Here is a 23,133-nt window from a genome sequence, read left to right as displayed (position 1 = left end):
GAGTGTAGATAATCCTCTTCTAATGAAGGATTCATCCTGTGTCAGTTCAGTGCAGCTCAAAGGGATAACATCTGAAAAATGGAAGTTGTTCCCAGTCAGTGATATCTCATCTAATGAAGGCCTTGAGAGTCAACTTCCTTAATTAAAAAAAAATTTTAGAAAAATAATCATAAAATAAAACTCAAAGTACTGCTGTATTTCACAAGGCTCAAAAATAATTTCATTTTCATGTGTATGTATTTAAGCACAGAGTAAAATACACTTCGGAAGAGAGCTGTTTATTTGCACAGAAGTGACTCAAGGCCAGGCTGCACAATTAAAGCCTAATTTCCTCTTCCTACATCTCTCCCTGTCAGTGCCAACTCCTTTCCCACCTGGAAACTGAATATCCTTCAACTCTTAAATCTCTGCCCTTTTGTTTGTTTGTTTGTTTGTTTGTTTGTTTGAGATGGAGTCTCGCTCTGTTGCCCAGCCTGGAGTGCAGTGGAGCAATCTCGGCTCACTGCAACCTCTGCCTTCCAGGTTCAAATGATTCTCCTGCCTCAGCCTCCCGAGTAGCTAGGGTTACAGGCGCCCACCATCATGCCCAGCTCATTTTTTTGTATTTTTCTTTTAGTAGAGATGGGGTTCACTATGTTGGCCAGGCTGGTCTCAAACTCCTGACCTCAAGCGCTCTACCTGCCTCAGCCTCTCAAAGTGCTGGGATTACAGGCGTGAGCCACCACGCCCAGCGAATAAATTACCCTTTTTAAAAAGTTTGCTCTTTCAACATGGATGGAGGAGCAGAATAAACTGGAACAGGGAGAGACTGGAGTCAGAGAACCAGAAAGGAGAATTCTGCAGTGCTTGAGTACAACTTTATGAAGACTAAAGTTTAGCTAGTGACAAAGGGAAGAGAAAGGGGAGGACATTTAGAACAAAGAATCAACAGGCCTTGTTGATGGTTTGGGGAGTGAAGGGGGAGCAATCAGGAATGACTCCCAGGATTTTGCCTTGGGAGCCTAGGCCTAGAGAAAGCAGAGGTAGACTTCAGGGGTGAGCAGAATATAAGATAATGAGTTCAGTTCTAGACATTCAAGCAGTTAGGATTCTTCTGGCCACAAGTAACAGAAAACCTGACTGACAAGGGCCTAAACAAGTGGAAGTTAATTTTTCCCACAAAACAAAAAGTCTGAAGACAGGAGATTCTAGAATTGTGCAGGGCCCAACAATGACATGAAGGAGCCCGGCTCTTCCCATATTTCTGCTCTAACACCTTAGAGCAGAGTAACGTCCTATTGCATTTCAGTGTATTACTATCTCCCAACTATAAGACTATCCTGTGAGAATCTATCAGAAGTCTTCTTACATTTATTCCGCCGTAACGATATTTTATGTAAACTCTAGACCAAGCACTGGCAAAGCAGAATGGCTTATAGATCATGATTCTGTTGTCAAGGAAGAAGGGATGGTGGCTGCTGAGTAGGCATCCAGCAGGGTATGCCCAGCTTTGTGAAGTTTGAGGTACACCCAGAAGGAGGTATGCAATATGCTGTCTGGTGCCTTGGAGGGAGAACTGCAGCTGAGCTGTAGAATTGGGAGTCTCCCATGCACAGGAGAAGCTGTGGAGCTATGGACATGCATGTAACTGCCTCCTAAGGAGAACGTGGTGAGGAAAGAGAAAACCCTGAGGAACAAGAGCAAAGAGGACAGGGTAGAAAAATGAGCTCAAGGGCCTAAAAAAGAGCATAAACACAAGGAAGAAGAAAACCAGGAGAATTCATGAGAATCAATGGAGAGTTTTTTACATTTATGAGAAAAAGGATGTGATCAGCAGTGTCAAATGCTACAGAAAGACCAAATAAGACAAAGACTTCACAGTACCATCTGGCTGTGGCAATTGGAGACATTGGTACATTGGAGAAAGTTGCTCACTAGGAGCAGAAGCTAGATTAAAGGGGACTGAAGAGTGACTGGGAAGTGACTAGAGACCAGGAAGCCAGAAATAGCTACTCTAGGCTTCTATTTCAAGAAGTTTGCCTGCACAAAAAAAAAAAAAAAAAAAATAGATGCAAAGACAGTAGCTAAAGAGGGAATCACTGTGCAGGATACAATGATTTTATTAATATTAGGAGAAATTTGAGTATATTTTTATAATTATTGGAGAGACATAATGAAGAAGGGAAAGCTAAATTTAAGAAAGAGGAAGTCTCTACATCAAGAATGGAGTGAAGATAACAACTATGAGCCAATGCTTCAGTCCTCAAATACTGTGTGGAGGGACTCTGAACTCAAAAGATGACAAAAGGAGAGGGTACTGTAAAGCCACAAAGACAAACCTTAAAAGGGGAGAGGTCTGAAGCAAGATTGAATAGTGAAAGTCCAGAAGTAGCAGCAGGGAGCTTGAAGAATGCCAACAGCACTTTGGGAAAATGACCAAATTCTATTTAAGAGGGCCGCAAGCAAACAGGGTCCTGTGGGAGAACCATCCTTTAGGATGCAGAAGAGGTGGAGGATATTGTGGGGTTTGGTTATAACAGGACATAGATTCTAGGGAACACAGGGGAAAGAGTTAGAAAAGAGGTCTTCAAGAAAGAGGAGAAATGGTAGAGACAAGGAAGTGCAAGCTGAATAGGGATGCTGCTGGCCAATGTAGAGAGCTGGCGATAAGTCTCAAAGACGGCTGGAATGCCTGGCATCCATGCTGTGATAGAACTCCAATACACGGTCAGTAGCCCTGTAACCTTTTGTCACAGTTCCAATTAGAATATTAGATATATGTTATTAGAGGAGACACATGAAGAGATGGATGCCTTGGCTCTGTCTCTCCTAACACTCAGTAAAAAGAAAACATCCTTATTTCTAGGAAAGAATATGTAGGGTTGGCTACTAAATAGTAAGTTTCCTAATAAAGAGGGTCTCTTGTTGATCTCAGGTCTAGTCTAGGACCTAAAAACACATTTATAACAGTTTTTCACCATTCATTTTACTCACATCATTGAACTCATGCAACATGCCAGCACCATGCTAGATCTTTTTTTTTTTTTTAGTGACTATAAGACCATTCATGCCTTTAAGGAGCTTATGAGCTCCAGAAATATGTATTCTAAGTTCTGAGAAACTGAATTTAAAATGAATCTGATGTGTGAAAACAGTGCTTCTCAAATGTTAATGTGCATACTGTACAAATAAACTTAGGATCCTATTAAAATGCAGATGATGATTAAGTAGGTCTCATTCAACAGAGCCTGAGAGTTTGCATTGCTAACAAGTTTCCAGGATGCTGTTCCATGTTGATACTTGGAGTATCAAGGAGCTAAAGACTAGTAAAAACAATTTATTGTCTGATCTTTTCTTGTCTCCCCTATAAAGTCTTGATAATCTTTCCTCCTGTCCTTGCTAACCCTCCTATCCGGTATCCATTTTTCCAATTAAAACAAGTTAGGGGGTGGGGGCAGGAGCAGAGAAGAGAAGCTAGAAAACCTCATGAGGGGCTTTTTCTTCTAAGCAACTATTAGCTACATACACTGCTTTCATGAACATGTCGAACATCTATCTCATGTGATTAAATACTTCTGTGGAACCACTAATATTTCAAACAGGGCACCTAAATATTCAGTAGAAGAATAAGAGCCTGAGAACAGCAATTAATTCTAGTTATGCCATATGGCAGCACAGAACACTGGCTGGAACCTGAAAACTCAATTTCACAAGAGTCTTACTTATTCTGAATTTTAATCATTTTAGGATCAGCAAACATATGCCTACCAACCTGCTCCATTTACACAAAATTCTGAAGCGTAATCACACTGCACACTCAAAAATGATTGGTTTTTCCCAAATGGACTTAAAATTTCTCTCCTACAAGATTCGCAAAATAAAGTAGCTGCTGAGAGCTCCAGTTTAATCTCCCTGTTAAATATAATCTTCACACAATTCTTTTAAAGAATTGTATCACTTGCTTCCTTACCATTTTCATCATCAGCTCACAATATTGCATGAGTATAATTTTCTGTGCTCTTGGATTTCTCAGCTCTGTGTTGGTTCATGAACCCTCCTATCCCTGTGCACTCTCTTCCCTCCACCGTGCCTGTAACTGCTGAAACACCCATGCCACTATCTCTTCTCTCCATCTCACCTCTCCAGAATGGAGATATTATCACTTTCAACATATACTTCATCTCCAGTCCTCTTAGAACTAAGATACCTTCATGTCTCCTGTACATTTAATAATTTCAAGATAAGGACAGAAAAATCAGTTCTTGCTTTGTGAACTTTTGTCTCTGGTGCTTGAGAGACTGTCCTAATATCCCCTGAACATGTTTTAGTGATAACATTTACTGCACTAGGGCCAAAATGATTTTCTGCCACTTTCAATTCTAGTTCAATAAAAGAATAAGAGCTTTGTTTCTAACCTCTGTCATTTTTAATACCATAAAATGATTTTTAAATTATAAAATTGAGTTCCATTTCCTACTGGACTACCAATCTCATATTAGCTTTCCTTTTATCAAATTTATGAGAAAAGTCAGAAATTACCTTTCCTTTTTTTTAAAAAAAATCAAAATTTCAGGATATCCCAGGTAGAATGTTTGAATTGAATTTTAGCTCCTAATAATTGCTGGTTTAGAAGTTTTAAAGAAGTACAAAAGTTAGCTACTTCCTGTTACTTATGTCAGAAATAACAAACTGGAGGATTATCCCCTAGTTCAGTATTACCCAAAAATAATAAGATTATTCCTAGAAAATTATCATCCTTAAAAACCATATCCCGTATGGAGGAATCCTATGATTTTCTGAAACCAGAGTGAATAAAATCCATGGTTTCTGACATGCAAAGTCAAACCAATCAAATATTTTTCATAACATTATATTATGGGGCTGGGCTTGGTGGCTCACGCCTGTAATCCCAGCACTTTGGGATGCCGAGGCAGGCGGATCATGAGGTCAGAAGTTTGAGACCAGCCTGGCCAACATGGTGAAACCCTGTCTCTACTAAAGATACAAAAATTAGCCGGGCGTGGTGGCATGCGCCTCTAATCCCAGGTACTTTCGAGGCTGAGGCAGGAGAATCGCTTGAACCCGGGAGGCAGAGGTTGCAGTAAGCCAAGATCATGCCACTGCACTCCAGCCTGGGTGACAGAGTGAGACCCCGTCTCAGGAAACAAACAAACAAACAAACAAACAATAAAAAATCTTTATATTATGAAAATTTTCAACTCTGCACAAAAGTTGAAAGAACACACATGTACACCCACAATCTAGTGGATATATTCTGTGATTCACATTTTATTTGCTTTGTCATATATCCTTCCATCCATGTTATTTTTTATATATTCCAAAACAAACTGCTCCAATTAGAACACTCCATCCCCAAACAATTCAGCATGCATATAATTAACTAGACTTCAATATTTGTTTACAGTTTTTTAAAACCAATAATAATCTTTGAAAGATGCCACTTCATTTTTTTAATGGCTTGGCTAGATAAAATTCTAAATTCTAAATCCTAATATTTAAACAAATTCTGTTACTTTGAGTAATTTCTCATATATCAGTTCTCTCATCAACAAAAGAACAAAGGCACTTGGTAAACATGATAGAAGGTCTAAATTACCAAATTGTATGGGCCTTGTGGTTATGGTAGAATTTACAAATGAGAGTCACTCACTAATAAAACTTGGAGAAATAGCTAATTGGAGATTATGTGGCCATAAAGTTTTCTGTAAATTATAATAAGAACCTCAACAAGGCTCACAAACTCAAGAGGGAGCTTTGAGTTTCAGCATTTAATTATAATATATCTTATATAAACCACACTGTGATAAAAACTACTAGAAGCTGGACGATTTAAGAATGGTTCACTACAAGTGGGGATTTTATAACAACAAAGCACCAGCATCAAATTGGAATTTTCTTGGCTTTGCCATGCTGTAGTATTACTGGTTTGTAAACTCTCTATTAATTTTCTGACTACAGTAAGAGCTGCCACAGGGATAGCACTTCTTTTATGAGCTGTTTGTTCCTCTACACTGTTTTTTTTTTTTCTTTCCTAAGATTGGCCCTGGAAGGGACACCCTTTGAAGCCCAAAGAATCAAAGCTACTGCAAAGCACTGCTGAGAGTTTTGAAAGAAATATGAAGAAACTACATCACACCTGGGGCGATAGGCTGACATCTTCCCAAACAGGTCAGCAGTTGGTCTCTAAAATATTCCTATTGCCAAGGAAGTAATGACATCTTGTGTAAATCAAAAACTAAAACCCTAAGATATCTCATTTCCATTTTAAATGCCTGGGGGCTAAATATGGATGTCTAGCACTCGAGAAGTTCCTGTGGGATTGATTTTTTTCCCATCTTCTCTGAGCCCTTTGCTGAGTGTGATAAGCAGGAATGCATTTCATTATCAACCCTGCTAGCACTGTACTTCAGGGAGACTAGAGGAGGCTACACACTAAGAGAGAAGATCCAGAATCCAAAGAAGAAATGATTCACATGGTGTGATTATAAAAGCCCACTTTATGCTCAACTCATTTTCAACAGAATAATGAAATAAAATAAAATCCCAAGAAATGAAATTTCCTACATCACATTCCAAATTTTTTAAAAAGTCATGGGGGTACCATAAAAGAAATCAAAGAGAAGTTTTAAGGTTTGGTTGGTAATGTGTACATTTTTGTAGCATTTATTTAAAAAAAATTCCAAACAACATTTTGGGTAAGCAACCTAAAAAGAAAACATAAGATTATCATTAGGGGAATCTTCAAGTGACTCAGTGTTATAGAAATAACATGAGAACAAGGAGAATAAAATACCTAGGAATCCAACTTACAAGGGATGTGAAGGACCTCTTCAAGGAGAGCTACAAACCACTGCTCAATGAAATAAAAGAGGATACAAACAAATGGAAGAACATTCCACGCTCATGGGTTGGAAGAATCAATATTGTGAAAATGGCCATACTGCCCAAGGTAATTTATAGATTCAGTGCCATCCCCATCAAGCTACCAATGACTTTCTTCACAGAATTGGAAAAAACTACTTTAAAGTTCATATGGAACCAAAAAAGAGCCCGCACCGCCAAGTCAATCCTAAGCCAAAAGAACAAAGCTGGAGGCATCACGCTACCTGACTTCAAACTATACTACAAGGCTACAGTAACCAAAACAGCATGGTACTGGTACCACAACAGAGACATAGATCAATGGAACAGAACAGAGCCCTCAGAAATAATGCTGCATGTCTACAACTACCTGATCTTTGACAAACCTGACAAAAACAAGCAATGGGGAAAGGATTCCCTATTTAATAAATGATGCTGGGAAAACTGGCTAGCCATATGTAGAAAACTGAAACTGGATCCCTTCGTTACACCTTATACAAAAATTAATTCAAGATGGATTAAAGACTTACATGTTAGATCTAAAACCATAAAAACCCTAGAAGAAAACCTAGGCAATACCATTGAGGACATAGGCATGGGCAAGGACTTCATGTCTAAAACACCAAAAGCAATGGCAACAAAAGCCAAAATTGACAAATGGGATCTAATTAAACTAAAGAGCTTCTGCACAGCAAAAGAAACTACCATCAGAGTGAACAGGCAACCTACAGAATGGGAGAAAATTTTTGCAACCTACTCATCTGACAAAGGGCTAATATCCAGAATCTACAATGAACTCAAACAAATTTACAAGAAAAAAACAAACAACCCCATCAAAAAGTGGGCAAAGGACATGAACAGACACTTCTCAAAAGAAGACATTTATGCAGCCAAAAAACACATGAAAAAATGCTCATCATCACTGGCCATCAGAGAAATGCAAATCAAAACCACAATGAGATACCATCTCACACCAGTTAGAATGGCCATCATTAAAAAGTCAGGAAACAACAGGTGCTGGAGAGGATGTGGAGAAATAGGAACACTTTTACACTGTTGGTGGGACTGTAAACTAGTTCAACCATTGTGGAAGTCAGTGTGGCGATTCCTCAGGGATCTAGAACTAGAAATACCATTTGACCCAGCCATCCCATTACTGGGTATATACCCAAAGGACTATAAATCATGCTGCTATAAAGACACATGCACTCGTATGTTTATTGCAGCACTATTCACAATAGCAAAGACTTGGAACCAACCCAAATGTCCAACAACGATAGACTGGATTAAGAAAATGTGGCACATATACACCATAGAATACTATGCAGCCATAAAAAATGATGAGTTCATGTCCTTTGTAGGGACATGGATGAAACTGGAAAACATCATTCTCAGTAAACTATCACAAGGACAAAAAACCAAACACTGCATGTTCTCACTCATAGGTGGGAATTGAACAATGAGAACTCATGGACACAGGAAGGGGAACATCACACTCCGGGGACTGTTGTGGGGTGGGAGGAGGGGGGAGGGTCAGCATTAGGAGATATACCTAATGCTAAATGACGAGTTAATGGGTGTAGCAAGCCAACATGGCACATGGATACATAGGTAACAAACCTGCACATTGTGCACAAGTACCCTAAAACCTAAAGTATAATAAAAAAACCAAAAAAAACCAAAAAAAACAAGATGGTCTTCCTTACCAGGTCTTAAAAGTTAAGCCAAGAGATCAACAGTAAGTAATATTCTATCATTCTCACCTGTAGGGCATTCCAGATTAAAAGAGCAATAAATACAACCTCTCATCCCTAGAGAAGTAGATTCACAAAACTCTAACTCAGTTGTGAAATCTCAACATTCATCCATTGAATAACAGAGAACTAAGCAAAAATTTGGCTGATATAACTGATGAGTTGAGAAATAATGTTGAACTTGTTGTGGGTTTTTTTTTTTTCTTCTTTTAAGGATGGGAGGGAGGGATAAGACTGAAAAAGGAAGAAACGAGTTATTAACCTTCCAGATGTGGTCAAATTATTGCTATGACTTTTGAGCCTTTTCAGAGCTATTTAAACTTAGATGGATCATTCAAGTACCTCCTCCTTTTTTTTTTTTTTTTTTTTCTGCATTGGCACTGAAGCTCCAGTACAAGTAGCAAAATTAAATAACAGAAAAAGATGTTATGAGCAAATCTTGAAACTTGTGAATAACACAAATGTACTAATAGCACATTATACATTAGTTCTTTTGATAAGCCTACTTCATTTGAATGTGTTTTGTTTTGGGGATTTTTAAGCTCAATAATTAACATTTAAGAAAAGTAAAACTCTCTATATAATTAATGGTAATTATATTTACAGTATACTACTTCAAAACTCTTGCTCCCAAGAGTTTTATCAGGCTAACTCCTTGTCTTTCTTCCTATAATACAAAAATATCAGAATTATACATTCTTAAGCTAAATCTTGTTTTAAAGCTAAATCCACGTTAAGCTGAAAAGAAAACGTGAAATTCCCAAAGGAAGTCAGAATTATTTTTATGAGATTTTACTAGTATATCATGTTTCACACAGAGCTATAGGTTAGCCACCCACAAATGAGACATGTTCAAGATATTCTTTCAGCCTGTAGTTTAAATGTCCTGAGTTTTGTGCCATAACCCTGTTACACAAAATGTATTTCTTTATTTCTTTCCATCTCAATATGATATAAATCTCCTGGTCTCTTTTTGGAACTCCTTCAGCATTACTAAATTTCACAGAAGGAAACAATACTCCAAGTTTGCTTCCATTGGCTCTGTCCTTCACTTCCAACAGGGAGCATAAATGACTAGTTATCCAAGAAGAGCCATCGAGAGAGAAATTAAGCCACATCTCAGTAATAAAAATATTCTATTTTTGGCTGGGTGTGGTGGCTCACTCCTGTAATCCCAGCACTGTGGGAGGCCAAGGTGAGTGGATCACCCGAGGTCAGGAGAGAACAGCCTGGCAACATGGTAAAACCCCATCTCTACCAAAAATACAAAAAACTTTAGCCAGGCGTGGTGGCTCATGCCTGTAATCCCAGCTACTCGGGAGACTGAGGCACAAGAATCGCCTGAACCTGGAAGGTGGAGGTTGCAATGAACCAAGATCGTACCACTGCACTCTAACCTGAGCAACACAGACTCAGTCTCAAAAAAAAAAAAAAAAAAAAAATTATATTTTCTTTATCCCTCCTCCACTCTCAACGTGTTCTTGCAGTCAGATGGCCTCCACTGAATCAAACATTTAAAAAATGCTCTACTGTTTCTCCCAATGAGTTAGAATGCCATCAAGTGTCTGAGCGTAGATCACAACTGCTTCATTCCAGGTGTCTCACATCTGGTGCTAATCCTGCAGTGACCATCGTAATAAAGCAGGAAGTGCCTTTGCCTGGTTTTCATACTAGCCATTCTCCAAAGGGCTCAATGAAAACTTGGACTTAGAATGTGAAAGCTGTATAGTTTTTAAGAACAGCAATGAAAATCACAGCTTAGGACAACAAATACCACAACAGGGCTTCATTTCCTTGGAATCACAGAAATTGCTATCCGTTTTTATTTTGTGTTACATGGAAAATATTAGCCTTCATTGGTAACACTTTCAAACAAAAAGAAAAGAGTATGTAAATATAGATAGGATTTTATTTTTTGTTTCTAAGTCTAAAAAAAGATAGCTATTTTTTGTTTCTAAGTCTAAAAACAGAATAGCTAAAGTGATTTGTACTGAAAAACAGATGAGCACTTGGAGAACACCCATGATTCTTGACACAATTGTCTTTTCCTGTGGTCATTCACTCTAGACAACAAAAAATAGCAAAAAACACATTATAATAGCTGTGATGGAGTCAGATGCTTCCATTTACAGCAAGTCCACAACCATGGCAAATACCAGTGAATGCCAAGCCAGCCATAAAAATAAGAGCTAAGCCCCTAAAGTTTACCAAGAATCAGAGGCAGTGCTATTTTTATTTCTTTCCACCCTTTTGTTTCTAGAGCAATACACGCTGAGGAAAGAATTAAAGGAAGCAAGGAAACAACAAAGAGAGTGGGAAGTTGTAAAATATATATATATGTGTGTGTGTAAATACATAATTTACATTTATCTAGTAGTGGCTTTTCCAGATTATCTTGCTAGAGATTTATCTACCTTCCAAATAAGGCTTGAAGTGCTAAATTATAGTTTTAGATAGGTTACCACCCCCCCAAATTTACCAAACTCCTAAAATATTATTGTTTTAATCTGACTAAAAAGAGGCCAGGCACAGAGACTCAGGCCTGTAATCTCAGCATTTTGGGAGGCCAAGACAGGAGAACTGCTTGAGTCCAAGAGTTCCAGACCAGCCTGGGCAACATAGTGACACCCCGTTTCTACAAAAAGTAAAAAATTAGCCAGGCATGGTGATGTGCAGCTACTCAGGAGGCTGAGGTCCGGGGATCGCTTGAGCCCAGGAGGTCGAGGCTGCAGCAAGCTGTGATTGTGCCAGGCTGCAGCAAGCTGTGATTGTGCCACTGCACTCCAGCCTGGGCCACAGAGTGAGACTGTCTAAAAAAAAAGCAAAAAACAAACAAAAAAATGACTAAAAAGAAAACCTTTTAAAAGATCTTCATTAATTTTAATTATTTTTATGTTACTGTATGGTTCATGTATTTGCCATATGTTTATTTTTTACTTTTTTTTTTTTGAGACAGAGTCTCACTTGGTTGCCCAGGCTGAAGTGCAGTGGCATGATCATGGCCCACTGCAGCCTCAACCTGCTAGGCTCAAGTGATCCTCCTACCTCAGCCTCCCAAGTGGCTGGGACCACAGGCATATACCACCACACCTGGCTAACTTTTTATTTTTTGTAGAGACAGAGTTTTGTTATGTTGCCCAGGCTGGTCTCAAACTCCTGGCCTCAAGTGATCTGGCCTCAGCCTCCCAAAGTGCTGGGATTATAGGAGTAAGCCACTGCGTTTAGTCTGCTATACACGTTTAACTCTTAAGTTTGATGACTTCTAAATTTCTTTTTATGCCAAGCTTTTTGGGGGACATATAACTGCCACACAACATAAGTAAATGTGGCAGTCATAAATGGCACAATAGAGGTGATATGGCTGAAGAAGAGGATTCAGGAAAACAAGGGTTACATTAACAGAATGATGATTGAATGGGTGGATGTAAGGCAATTTCAAACAGCTTGCCAGAGGAAAGCCTCGTTTTTCCATTTTCTTGTACAGTATCTAATTTCTGGCTCCTCATTTCCTCAGTGATCTGATAATTATGAAATTCTAAATAAAGTGTCATCTTTCTTGCAACAAGTCAATGAACAGAAAGCTCCCATCAACAATGCAGATATTTCCTAAAGTTCCTGCTGATGATTTCCTGAATGTCTACCCCACAAACCACACAGAAAGTTCTTTGAGAACAAGAATTTGAGAACAAGAAACTGACTCTACCCCATGACAAATTCAGCTTCTGTGTGTGTTCATGCATGTGTGTGCATGTGTGTATGTATTTTAAAAGAGGATTAAGAGGTATAATAATATGCAGCTGACAGTAATGAGTTACCATAATTTGCCTTTTATTACCAACTTAAGATTGAAATTTAGTCCTTTCTCAATGTTGTGGTACAAATACAGGAAAGAATTCCTCCTCATTGTGTATTTGTACCTACAGCTGCAGTAAAAGTGTTTTTGCATTCCCTATCAGAGATTTATACCAACAGAATCACCAAATACACCATTATATTTAGGGCATTCCTCTCCCAGTTTAAAATAATTCCATCTTTATTCCGCATGCCACCCTTAATCATAAAATACAAAGGCAAACTTGTGAAATTAAAAAAACTCTATAGGTTACTAAGTCTCCAGGTACGTAACTAAGCCTAAACTTATCTATTAATAAAATAGCATTATGGAGAACTTTATTTTAAACACTCTTTCAACCTACCAAAAATTATAGATATTCCCACTTTTGCAAAAATCTCCCATCTTCTGCATTCTGTTTGTTTCAATTATTCAGGGCAACCCAGGCTGATAATTACATAGTCCCCAGTTGCTGAGTAAAAGTGATGCTTAATTAGCCAGCAGGAAAGATCGATTAAGATCCAGCAGGGCATCTCATGAGGTTCTCTCACATTCCTGAATGGAATAGATTCTGGCTGTGCCCTTCCGAAGGATAAAATTCTCTGCTTCTACGGAGTTTCAATGAGGTTTTTAGACCAGATACTAAGAACGGTCAGCCACGCAAATTAAATCCCAACCATAACCCTGCAGATGCTCTTCCTTTTCTAAGAATATTCAGTTTAAACATTCTGAATCACATTGCCACCAGGTTTGAAAAGGCTAAAGGAACACTCACTTATCCCTTGCTCTCATTCAGTTACCCATTTCAAGCAATAGGTGGTCAGAAAATACATTATAAAGGAAAATTTTTATTTTTTTCCCCAAGCAAGTGTCTGCATCTGTCAGATGCTCACATTCTAAAATGCACAAATTACGTCAGGGCCTCTTATTTAAAAAAAATGAACATAATATTTCAACCCAGTCCAGGAATAAAACATCTCAATATGGTCAAAGAATCAACTTGATAAGTCTCGTTTAAGTTTTCTATGAGGGAAGGAGATGTGGAAGTAAAATCAGTACCAAAAATCATAATGAACATTATCTCATACTGCCTAACACTTCCTCGTTAATAATTTGGACAAGTATAAATGTTTAGCTTTCACCATTTTTTTAGTTAAATGCAAAAGTGGTCAATAAAGGCTAACATAAAAATCCAAAGCTAAAAGCAAAATAATTACCTCAAGATACATACATAATTATCAAAACATTTTTATTTTGGTAAACTACACTAACTATGCTTGCCTGCCTCCAATTCAATTCAGTAAACATTTATTAAGTTTCTGCCAAGTATAAAGAACTATGATAGGTATGTGTTACCTTGTGACTTTATTTTACTGATTATAAATTGTTTTAAAGCTTATGAAGAAGATTAATGGAACCAGTTTATACAAACCTGGCTTTGATTTGCTGAAAGCCCCGTAGAATATGGTCTCTGTGATCCCTTGCAACAGCGCTGAGGTTCTCATTCCGCAAACCTTCTGCCAGAAACTCTTCAGCATCTGAAAGAAAAGGAAAGTTGATAAAACAGAAAAGATGTACTAAGGAAGAAAGGAAAATCAGAAGGATTAAGAAATGGGTATTGTTTTCTTTTTAAAAACTTTATAGTTGTGGCACAATGTGAATGTGCTTAATGCCACAGAACTTATACTTTATAACAGTTAAGATGGTAAAATTTATATTTTGTATACGTTACCAGAATAAATAATAACTAAAATTTTATATATACCTGTAGGTAACATGTTCTAATAATCCAAGACCTTGCTATGAATTTAGAAAACAATCACATATATTAGCCATAAGAAACAACTATTTTCGGCCGGGCGCAGTGGCTCACGCTTGTAATCCCAGCACTTTGGGAGGCCGAGGCGGGCGGATCACGAGGTCAGGAGATCGAGACCACGGTGAAACCCCGTCTCTACTATAAATACAAAAAAAAATTAGCCGGGCGTGGTGGCGGGCGCCTGTAGTCCCAGCTACTCAGAGAGGCTGAGGCAGGAGAATGGCGGGAACCCGGGAGGCGGAGATTGCAGTGAGCCGAGATTGTGCCACTGCACTCCAGCCTGGGCGACAGAAAAAAAAAAAAAAAAAAAGAAACAACTATTTTCTAAATCATTTTAGGTAAATATTTACATATTAATTATTACTGATGGCAGAGAATGGACTGTAAATTTCTTTCTTTTTTTTTTTGGTGGGGGGACGGAGTCTCACTCTGTTGCCCAGGTTGGAGTGCAGTGGCGTCATCTTGGCTCACTGCAACCTTCACCTCCCAAGTTCAAGCGATTCTCCTGCCTCAGCCTCTTGAGTAGCTGGGACTACAGGCGCATGCCGCCAAGCCCGGCTAATTTTTCGTATTTTAGTAGAGACGGGTTTTCATCATGTTGCCCAGGCTGGTTTCGAACTCCTGAGCTCAGACAATCAGCCTGCCTCGGCCTCCCAAACTGCTGAGATTACAGGCGTGAGCCACCGCGCCCGGCCTGGACTGTCAATTTCATAAACATGTAAATATTATAAATAAGTCACAGAAGGTCACAGCCCAATAGAAGCTAGAAAGAAATACCAATAAATAGAGCCAAAATAAAAAATAGAGCTGAACTGCAAAAATCAAGAACAAAAGGGCAGGCATTCAAAGAAATATTAATTAGCAGATGCATCATCAGTGAAAATGACAATACAACCAAGTGAAGGAACCCACATGAGAAAGACAAATATCTCCAAGAGAAGGGAACTGCAATTAATGTGAACATACATTATAAAATAGGGACATGATGGAAATACATAATATGAAACAAATCATGTTATGTTGAAGGAAGAAATTGCGGGGGGGGGGGGTGGTTCTACAAATTTTCAAAGACAAAATAACATTGATAATGATTACAACTGCCAGAAACATTGGCTACACATTTTATTCTGCACAAAAGGTTTGTCATCCCCCAAAAGTGTATAAATAATATAGTTAAAATTTTCCACCTCCAAAAATTGTGCCTGTAATATGAAACTGTATCATATATATCAGGGGTCCCCAACCCCTGGGCCACACACAGGAACCTTATTTCCTCAGTGATCTGATAATTATGAAATTCTAAATAAAGGGCCACATGGCAGGAGGTGAGCAGCAGGTGAGCAAGTGAAGCTTCATCTGTATTTACAGCTGGTCCCCATCACTTGCATTACCACCTGAGCTCCATCTCCTGTCAGATCAGTGGCAGCATTAGATCCTCACAGGAGCACAAACCCTATTGTGAACTGTGTATGTGAGGGATCTAGGTTGTGTGCTCCTTATGAGAATCTAATGCCTGACGATCTGTAACTGACTCCTGTCACTCCCAGATGGGACCATCTAGTTGCAGTAAAACAAGCTCAAGCCTCCACTGATTCTACATTATGGTGAGTTGTATAATTTTTTCATTATATATTACAATGTAATAATAACAGAAATAAAGTGCATAATAAATCTAATGCTCTTTAATCATCCCCAAACCATCCCCCCACCCCCGGTCCATGGAAAAATTGTCTTCCATGAAACCAGTCCCTGGTGCCAAAAAGGTTGGGGACCCCTGATATATACTATCAAAATATTGCTATGAATTTATATAGTTAGATAAGCACACCTAAAAATTTGTTTTATATTCACGTCATTTGACAACACCAGGCCAGGTGCGGTGGCTCACACCTGTAATCTCAGCACTTTGGGAGGCCGAGGCGGGCAGATCATGAGGTCAGGAGATTGAGACCATCCTGGCCAACATGGTGAAACCCCCCCGTCTCTCTAAAAATACAAAAATTAGGCCGGGCGCGGTGGCTCACACTTGTAATCCCAGCACTTTGGGAGGCCGAGGCGGGCGGATCACGAGCTCAGGAGATCGAGACCACGGTGAAACCCCGTCTCTAATAAAAATACAAAAAATTAGCCGGGCGTGGTGGTGGGCGCCTGTAGTCCCAGCTACTTGGAGAGGCTGAGGCAGGAGAATGGCATGAAACCGGGAGGCGGAGCTTGCAGTGAGCCGAGATCCCACCACTGCACTCCAGCCTGGGTGACAGAGCGAGACTCCATCTCAAAAAAAAAAAAAAAAAAAAATATCTGGGCATGGTGGCACACCCCTGTAGACCCAGCTACTCGGGAGGCTGAGGCAGGAGGATCACTTGAACCAGGGAGTTGGAGGTTGCAGTGAGCTGAGATTGCACCACTGCACTACAGCCTGGAGACAGAGCAAGACTCAGTCTCAAAAACAAACAAACAAACAAACAAAAAAACCACCAAACAAAAAATCCTAAATAGCCATTGCTAGGACTTTTGATGAGATACAAAGTCCTGGAAATTGAATATTTCACAAAGGACCACCATCAACATCCAAGCTCTGCATTGTATCTATTGCATATGTGATCTAATGGGTTCCACTAGGGTCCTTTGAATGCTAATGAATGAGGAAATGGGAAGCTGAATTAAAAGGCAAAAATAAATGGCATCTAAGATTCAATTTACGTAATATAACAACAGAATAAAGGAAAAAACCACATGATCATCTCACTAGACACAGAAGAAGCATTTAACAAAATTCAACAGCCCTTCGTGATAAAAATTCTCAACAAACTAGGAATAGAAGGAAGCTTCCTCAAACTAATAAAAAGCATCAACACAAACCCACAGCTAACATTGTACTTAATGATTAAAGACTGGCCAGGCACGGTGGCTCGTGCCTGTAATCCTAACCTTTTGGGAGGCCGAGGCAAGAGGATCACTTAAGGGCAGGAATTTTGAGACTAGCCTAGATGATACAGAGAGATCCCATCTCTACAAAAAATAATTTTTAAAAAATTGGCTGGGCATTGTGGTGCATGCTTGTAGTCCTAGCTACTCAAGAGGCTCAAGTGGGAGGATCACTTGAGCCTGGAAGGTTGAGGCTGCAGTGAGCCATGACTGCGCCACTCCAGCCTGGGTGACAGAGCAAGACTTGTTTCAAAAAAAAAATTAAAAAGAAAATAAATGGTCAAAGACTGAACACTTTCCCCATGTTCCTTAGATCAGGAATAAGATAAGGGTGTCTGTTCTCACCACTTATACTGAACATTGTACAGGTGATGCCAGCCAGGACAACTAAGCAAGAAAATGAATTAAAAAGCATTCAAACTGGAAAGGAAGAAGTAAAACTATTTCTATTTGCAGATGACATCTTGTATATGGAACACCCTAAGGAATCTATTAAAAAACTATTAAAACTAATAAAAGAGTTCAGCAAGTTTACAGGATATAAGATGAATGTACAAAAATCAACTATATTTCTTTTTTCTTTTCTTTTTTTTTTTGAGACGGAGTCTCACTCTGCCTCCCAGGCTGGAGTGTAGCGGCATGATCTCGGCTCACTGCAACCTCTGGCTCCTGGGTTCAAGCGATTATCTTGCCTCAGCCTCCTGAGTAGCTGGGACTACAGGAACGCACCACCACACCTGGCTAATTTTTGTATTTTTAGTAGAGACAGGGTTTCTCCTCATTAGCTAGGCTGGTCTCAAACTCCTGACCTCAGGTGATCCACCCACCTCGGCCTCCCAAAGTGCTGGGATTATAGGTGTGAGCCACCATGCCCAACCAATCAACTGTATTTCTATATAGTGGCAATGAACAAACAAAAAGGACATTAATAAAATTCCATTTAAGATAGCATGTAGGATGGGCATGGTGGTCCATGCTTGGGATTATTCTCAGCACTTTGGGAGGCCAAAGCGGGCAGATCATTTGAGCCCAGGAGTTGGTCAACATGATGAAACCCCGCCTCTACAAAAAATACAAAAATTAGCCAGGCATGGTGGTGCTCATCTGTGGTCCCAGCTGCTCGGGAGGCTAAGGTGGCCTCACTTGAGCCCAAGGAGGTTGAGGCTGCAGTGAGCTGAGATCACATCACTGCACTCCAGGCTGGGTGACAGAGCAAGACCTTATCTCAAAAATAAAAATAAAAAAAAAAAAGAAAAGAAATAAAGCAGGTAAAAGAATTAAGAATTAAGCACTTACGAATAAATAGAACATATTCTACGTTCATGATCAGAAGACTTAATATTGTTAAAATGGCAATACTCCCCAAATTGATCTAAAGCTTTTATGTAACCCCTATCAAAATCCCAGCTGGCTTTTTTTGTAGAAATTGAAAAGCTAATCCTAAAATTAACTTGGAAATGTAAGGAATCCTGATTGCCAAAACAATTTTGAAAAAGAGAGACAATGGCCGGGCGTGATGGCTCACACTTGTAATCCCAGCACTTTGGGAGGCTGAGGCGGGTGGATCACCTGAGGTCAGGAGTTCAAGACCAGACTGGTCAACATGAAGAAACCCTATCTCTACTAAAAATACAAAAATTAGCTGAGTGTGGTGGCTAGTGCCTGTAATCCCAGCCACGTGGGAGGCTGAGGCAGAATAATTGTTTGAACCTGGGAGGTGGAGGTTGCAGTGAGCCGAGATTGCGCCACTGCACTCCAACCTGGGCAACAGAGCAAGACTCTGTCTCAAAAAAAAAAAAAAAAAAAAAGAAAAGAAAAAGAAAGACAAATTTGGAGGACTCACACTTCCTAACTTCAAAACTTACTACAAAACTACAGCAATTAGGAAAATATGGTACTGGCATAAGGACAGAGATAAAGTTCAAAGAAATAGAATTGGGAATCTAGAAATAAACCCTCACACTTGTGGTCAATTTTTGCAAGACGGCCAAGACAATTAAATGTTGAAAAAGTTGTTTTTTCAACAAATGGTGCTGAGACAACTGAGTATACACTTGCAAAAGAATGAAGTTGGATTCCTACCTCACACCATTTAAAAAATTAACTAAAAATGGATCAAAGACCTAAATATAAGAGCTAAAACTATGAAACTCTTAGAAAAAGACAGGTGTAAATCTTTGTGTCCTTGGATTAGGTAATGGTTTCTCAGATATGACACCAAGAAAAAAAAGCAACCAAATAAAAAAATAGACAAACGGCATCATCAAATTTAAAAGCTATTATGCTTCAAAGAAGGCCAACAAGAAAGCAAAAGGATAACCCACAGAATGAGAGAAAGCTTTTGTAAATCATATAGCAGATGAAAGACTTGTATGTAGAATATATTAAAACTCTTATATTTCAATAATAATAAGACAAATAGCCCAACTGAAAAATAAGAAAAGGAACTGAATAGACATATCTTTAAAGAAGATACACAAATGACCAATAAGCACATTAAAAGATGTTCAATATCACTAGCTATCAGGGAAATGCAAATCAAAATCATGAAATACCACTTCACACCCACTAGAATGGTTACAGGCAAAACGAACAACAATGAATGTTGTTGAAAATGTAGAAAAACTGGAAACCTTATACATTGCTGGTAGGAATGTAAAACAGTGCAGCCACTTACAAAAATAATCTAGCAGTTTCTCAAAAGGCTAAACAGAGAATTATCATAGGATCCAGTAATTATATTACTAGGAAATACCCAAAAGAAATGAAAATAGGTGCTCACACAAAAACTTTACACAAATGTTCATAGCAGCATTACTCTTTTTTTTGAGACAGTCTCACTCTATTGGCCAGGCTGGAGGGTAGTGGTGCAATCTCAGCTTACTGCAACCTCTGCCTCCTGGGTTCAAGTGATTCTCGTGCCTCAGCCCCCCAAGTAGCTGGGACTACAGGTGCATGCCACCATGCTGGGTTAATTTTTGTATTTTTAGTAGAGATGGGGTTTCATCACATTGCCCAGGCTGGTCTAGAACTCCTAGACTCAAGCAAGCTGCCTGCCTTGGCTTCCCAAATTGCTGGGATTACAGGCGTGAACCACCACGCCTGGCATAGCAGCATTATTCTTAATAGCTAAAAAGTAGAAACAACTCAAATGTCCATTAACTGATGAATGGATAAATAAAATGTAGCATACAATGGAATATTATTCAGCAATAAAAGGAAATGAAATGCTGATATGTGCTACAACATGGATGAATCTTTAAAATCATTATGCTAAGTGAAAGGAGCCAGTCACAAAGGACCACATATCATATGATTCCATTTACATGAAATGTGTAGAATAGGCAGATCTACAGAGACAGAAAGTAGATAAAGAAAGAAAGTCAGGGAGAGGGATTGGAGAGTGAAGGCTAAGAGGTTCAGGTTTTCTTTTGGTGTAACGAAAATGTTCTAAAATTTACTGAGGTGATAGTTACACAATTCTGTGAACATACTAGAAGCCATTGAGTTGTATGCTTTAAATGTGCGAGTTGTATAGTATGTGAATTATATCTCATTGAAGCTGTTTAAAAAAATAAATAAATACCTGTAATCTCAGCACTTTGGGAAGCCAAGGTAGGAGAATTGCTTGAGCCCAGGAGTTCAAGACGAGCCTGGGCAAAAAGCAAGATCCTGTCTCTACAAAAAAAAAAAAAAAAGTTTTAAATTAGCTGGACATGGTGGTGCATGCCTGCAGCTACTCGGGAGGCTGAGACAGGAGGATCCATTGAGCCCAGGAGTTCAAGGTTGCAGAGAGCTATGATTAACCCACTGCATTCCAGCTGGGAGACAGTGCAAGACTCTGTCTCAAAATACTATATTGAATTTTTTTATTACATTTACACGTTGAAAATCATAGTTAAAATATATATATATGTATCAGTGTGTGTGTGTGTATAAATAACAACACCTATACATATCCTTTTGAGCTTTCAAAATTTCAAGGGAAGTGAAAACATCTCTCAAGCACCCAGAGAGAAAAAATAAGACACCTACAGAACAACAGCAACAAGAACAACAAAATCAAAATGGCCTTGCTACAAAATAAGCATCAGAAGATGAGATGTGTACAAAATTTTAAAGGAAAAATGGTGTGCTCTAAGAATTCTAAGCATAGTCAGGACGTTGGCTTGGCCATATAGAAGGAGAAAATCTTCTCAAGTATATACTCTGATCCACAAAGAGAAAGAGGTGGTGATAAATGTCAAACTGCAAAACAAGTTAAATCTAGATCACAGCCAGGCGCAGTGGGTAACGCCTGTAATCCCAGCACTTTGGGAGGCGGAGGCGGGCAGACCACTTGAGGTTAGGAGTTTGAGACCAGCCTGGCCAACATGGCGAAAACCCATCTCTACTAAAAATATTAAAAAATTAGCCAGGCATGATGGCGGGCGCCTGTAATCCTAGCTACTTGGGAGGCTGAGGCAGGAGAATCCCTTGAACCTGGGAGGTGAAGATTGCAGTGAGCTGAGATCACGCCACTGCACTCCAGCCTGGGCGACAGAGTGAGACTGTGTCTCAAAAAAAAAAAAAAAAAAGAAATCACTGTGGTCTATATGGTTTAAAATTTATAAAAATATTAATATCAAAAATAAGTCTTGGCTGGGCGAGGTGGCTCACACCTGTAATCCCAGCACTTTGGGTGGCTGAGGCGGGCAGATCACCTGAGGTTGGGAGTTCGAGACCAGCCTGACCAACATGGAGAAGCCCCATCTCTACTAAAATTACAAAATTAGCTGGGCGTAGTGGCACATGCCTGTAATCCCAGCTACTCCAGAGGCTGAGGCAGGAGAATTGTTGGAACCCAGGAGGCAGAGGTTGCAGTGAGCTAAGATCATGCCATTGCACTCCAGCCTGGGCAAGAAGGGTGAAACTCTATAAAAACAAAACCAAAACAAAAATTCGTATGGTGAGACAATGTAAAAAATGTAAAAATAGTATAATTCCTAGTTAGAAAATGAATAGAGAGGAAAATATATACTAAATTACACATTTACATAGGGTCAATGGATACTACTTCATCCTTGATAGTGATAATTAAAGACAATGGGTTTAACTATGATTTTTCGAAGTGTAAACGTAATAAAAGTAGAATTAAAGGTTTTTAAAATATTCAATATAATAAAATATAGAAAAAAGCAACACAGCATAAAAGTGGAACTCATAAAATAAGATGACAATTGTGAAAAGTCAGACTTCTGTATTAAAAGCAAAAATTTTTGTACTGTATCAAAAAATTAAACAAGTTTAATTACTATTTAAAAGATATCCGAAACCAATGAAGCTGAAAATAAAAAAAGAGAGGTGTACAAAACATCCTAGGCAAAATGATTTTTTAAAAGCAAGAATGGCAATAATTCGTATCAAAATAGAATTAAAGAAACTATTTTTAAAAGGCCAAAGATGGTAATTTCATTTGATGTAAAGTACAATGCACAATAGATATGACCTGTTATGTGCTAAGTAGCACACTAAAATATATACAATGAAAACTGTGAGAGAAGCAGAAATTCTAAAAAAAAAAAAAAAAAAAAAACGACATTTTAATGTTACTACTAGTCTTGGATAGATGAAGTAGACAAAAATAAATAATGATTTGGAGTGCTGTCCAGCAGAAACAGAATGGAAGCTACACATTTCATTTTAAATTTTCTAGTAGCCTTATTTAAAAAGTATTAAAAAGAGGGATGAAATTAACTTTAATAGTATTTATTTTTTATTTAACCAAAAATATTATTTCGATATGTAACCAATATAAAAATTATTCCTGGGCTATTTTGCTTTTTTGGCACTACATCTTCAAAACCCAGTGTGCATTTTCTTTTCTTTCTTTCTTTTCTTTCTCTTTCTTTCTCTCTTTCTCTCTCTCTTTCTTTCTTTCTTTTTTTTTTTTTTTTTTTTTT

At 38.7% G+C, this 23,133-nt stretch overlaps 1 protein-coding gene across 4 annotated transcripts in view; it reads right to left on the bottom strand.

The window, feature by feature from the left end:
- SKAP1 (src kinase associated phosphoprotein 1) overlaps positions 1-23,133 on the bottom strand; it is a 311,067-nt gene that overhangs the window by 257,256 nt on the left and 30,678 nt on the right. For all 4 annotated transcript variants that reach the window (XM_058446039.1, XM_058446040.1, XM_032163348.2 and 1 more), the window contains exon 2: positions 13,880-13,985. In XM_058446039.1, coding sequence (XP_058302022.1) covers positions 13,880-13,985 — 106 coding nt within the window. The remainder of the gene's footprint in view (positions 1-13,879; positions 13,986-23,133) is intronic.

The sequence above is a fragment of the Hylobates moloch genome, unplaced genomic scaffold, assembly GCF_009828535.3.
Source record: "Hylobates moloch isolate HMO894 unplaced genomic scaffold, HMol_V3 SCAFFOLD_10, whole genome shotgun sequence".
Classification (NCBI taxonomy): Eukaryota; Metazoa; Chordata; class Mammalia; order Primates; family Hylobatidae; genus Hylobates; species Hylobates moloch.
This window is presented reverse-complemented; position numbering and strand designations above follow the sequence as displayed.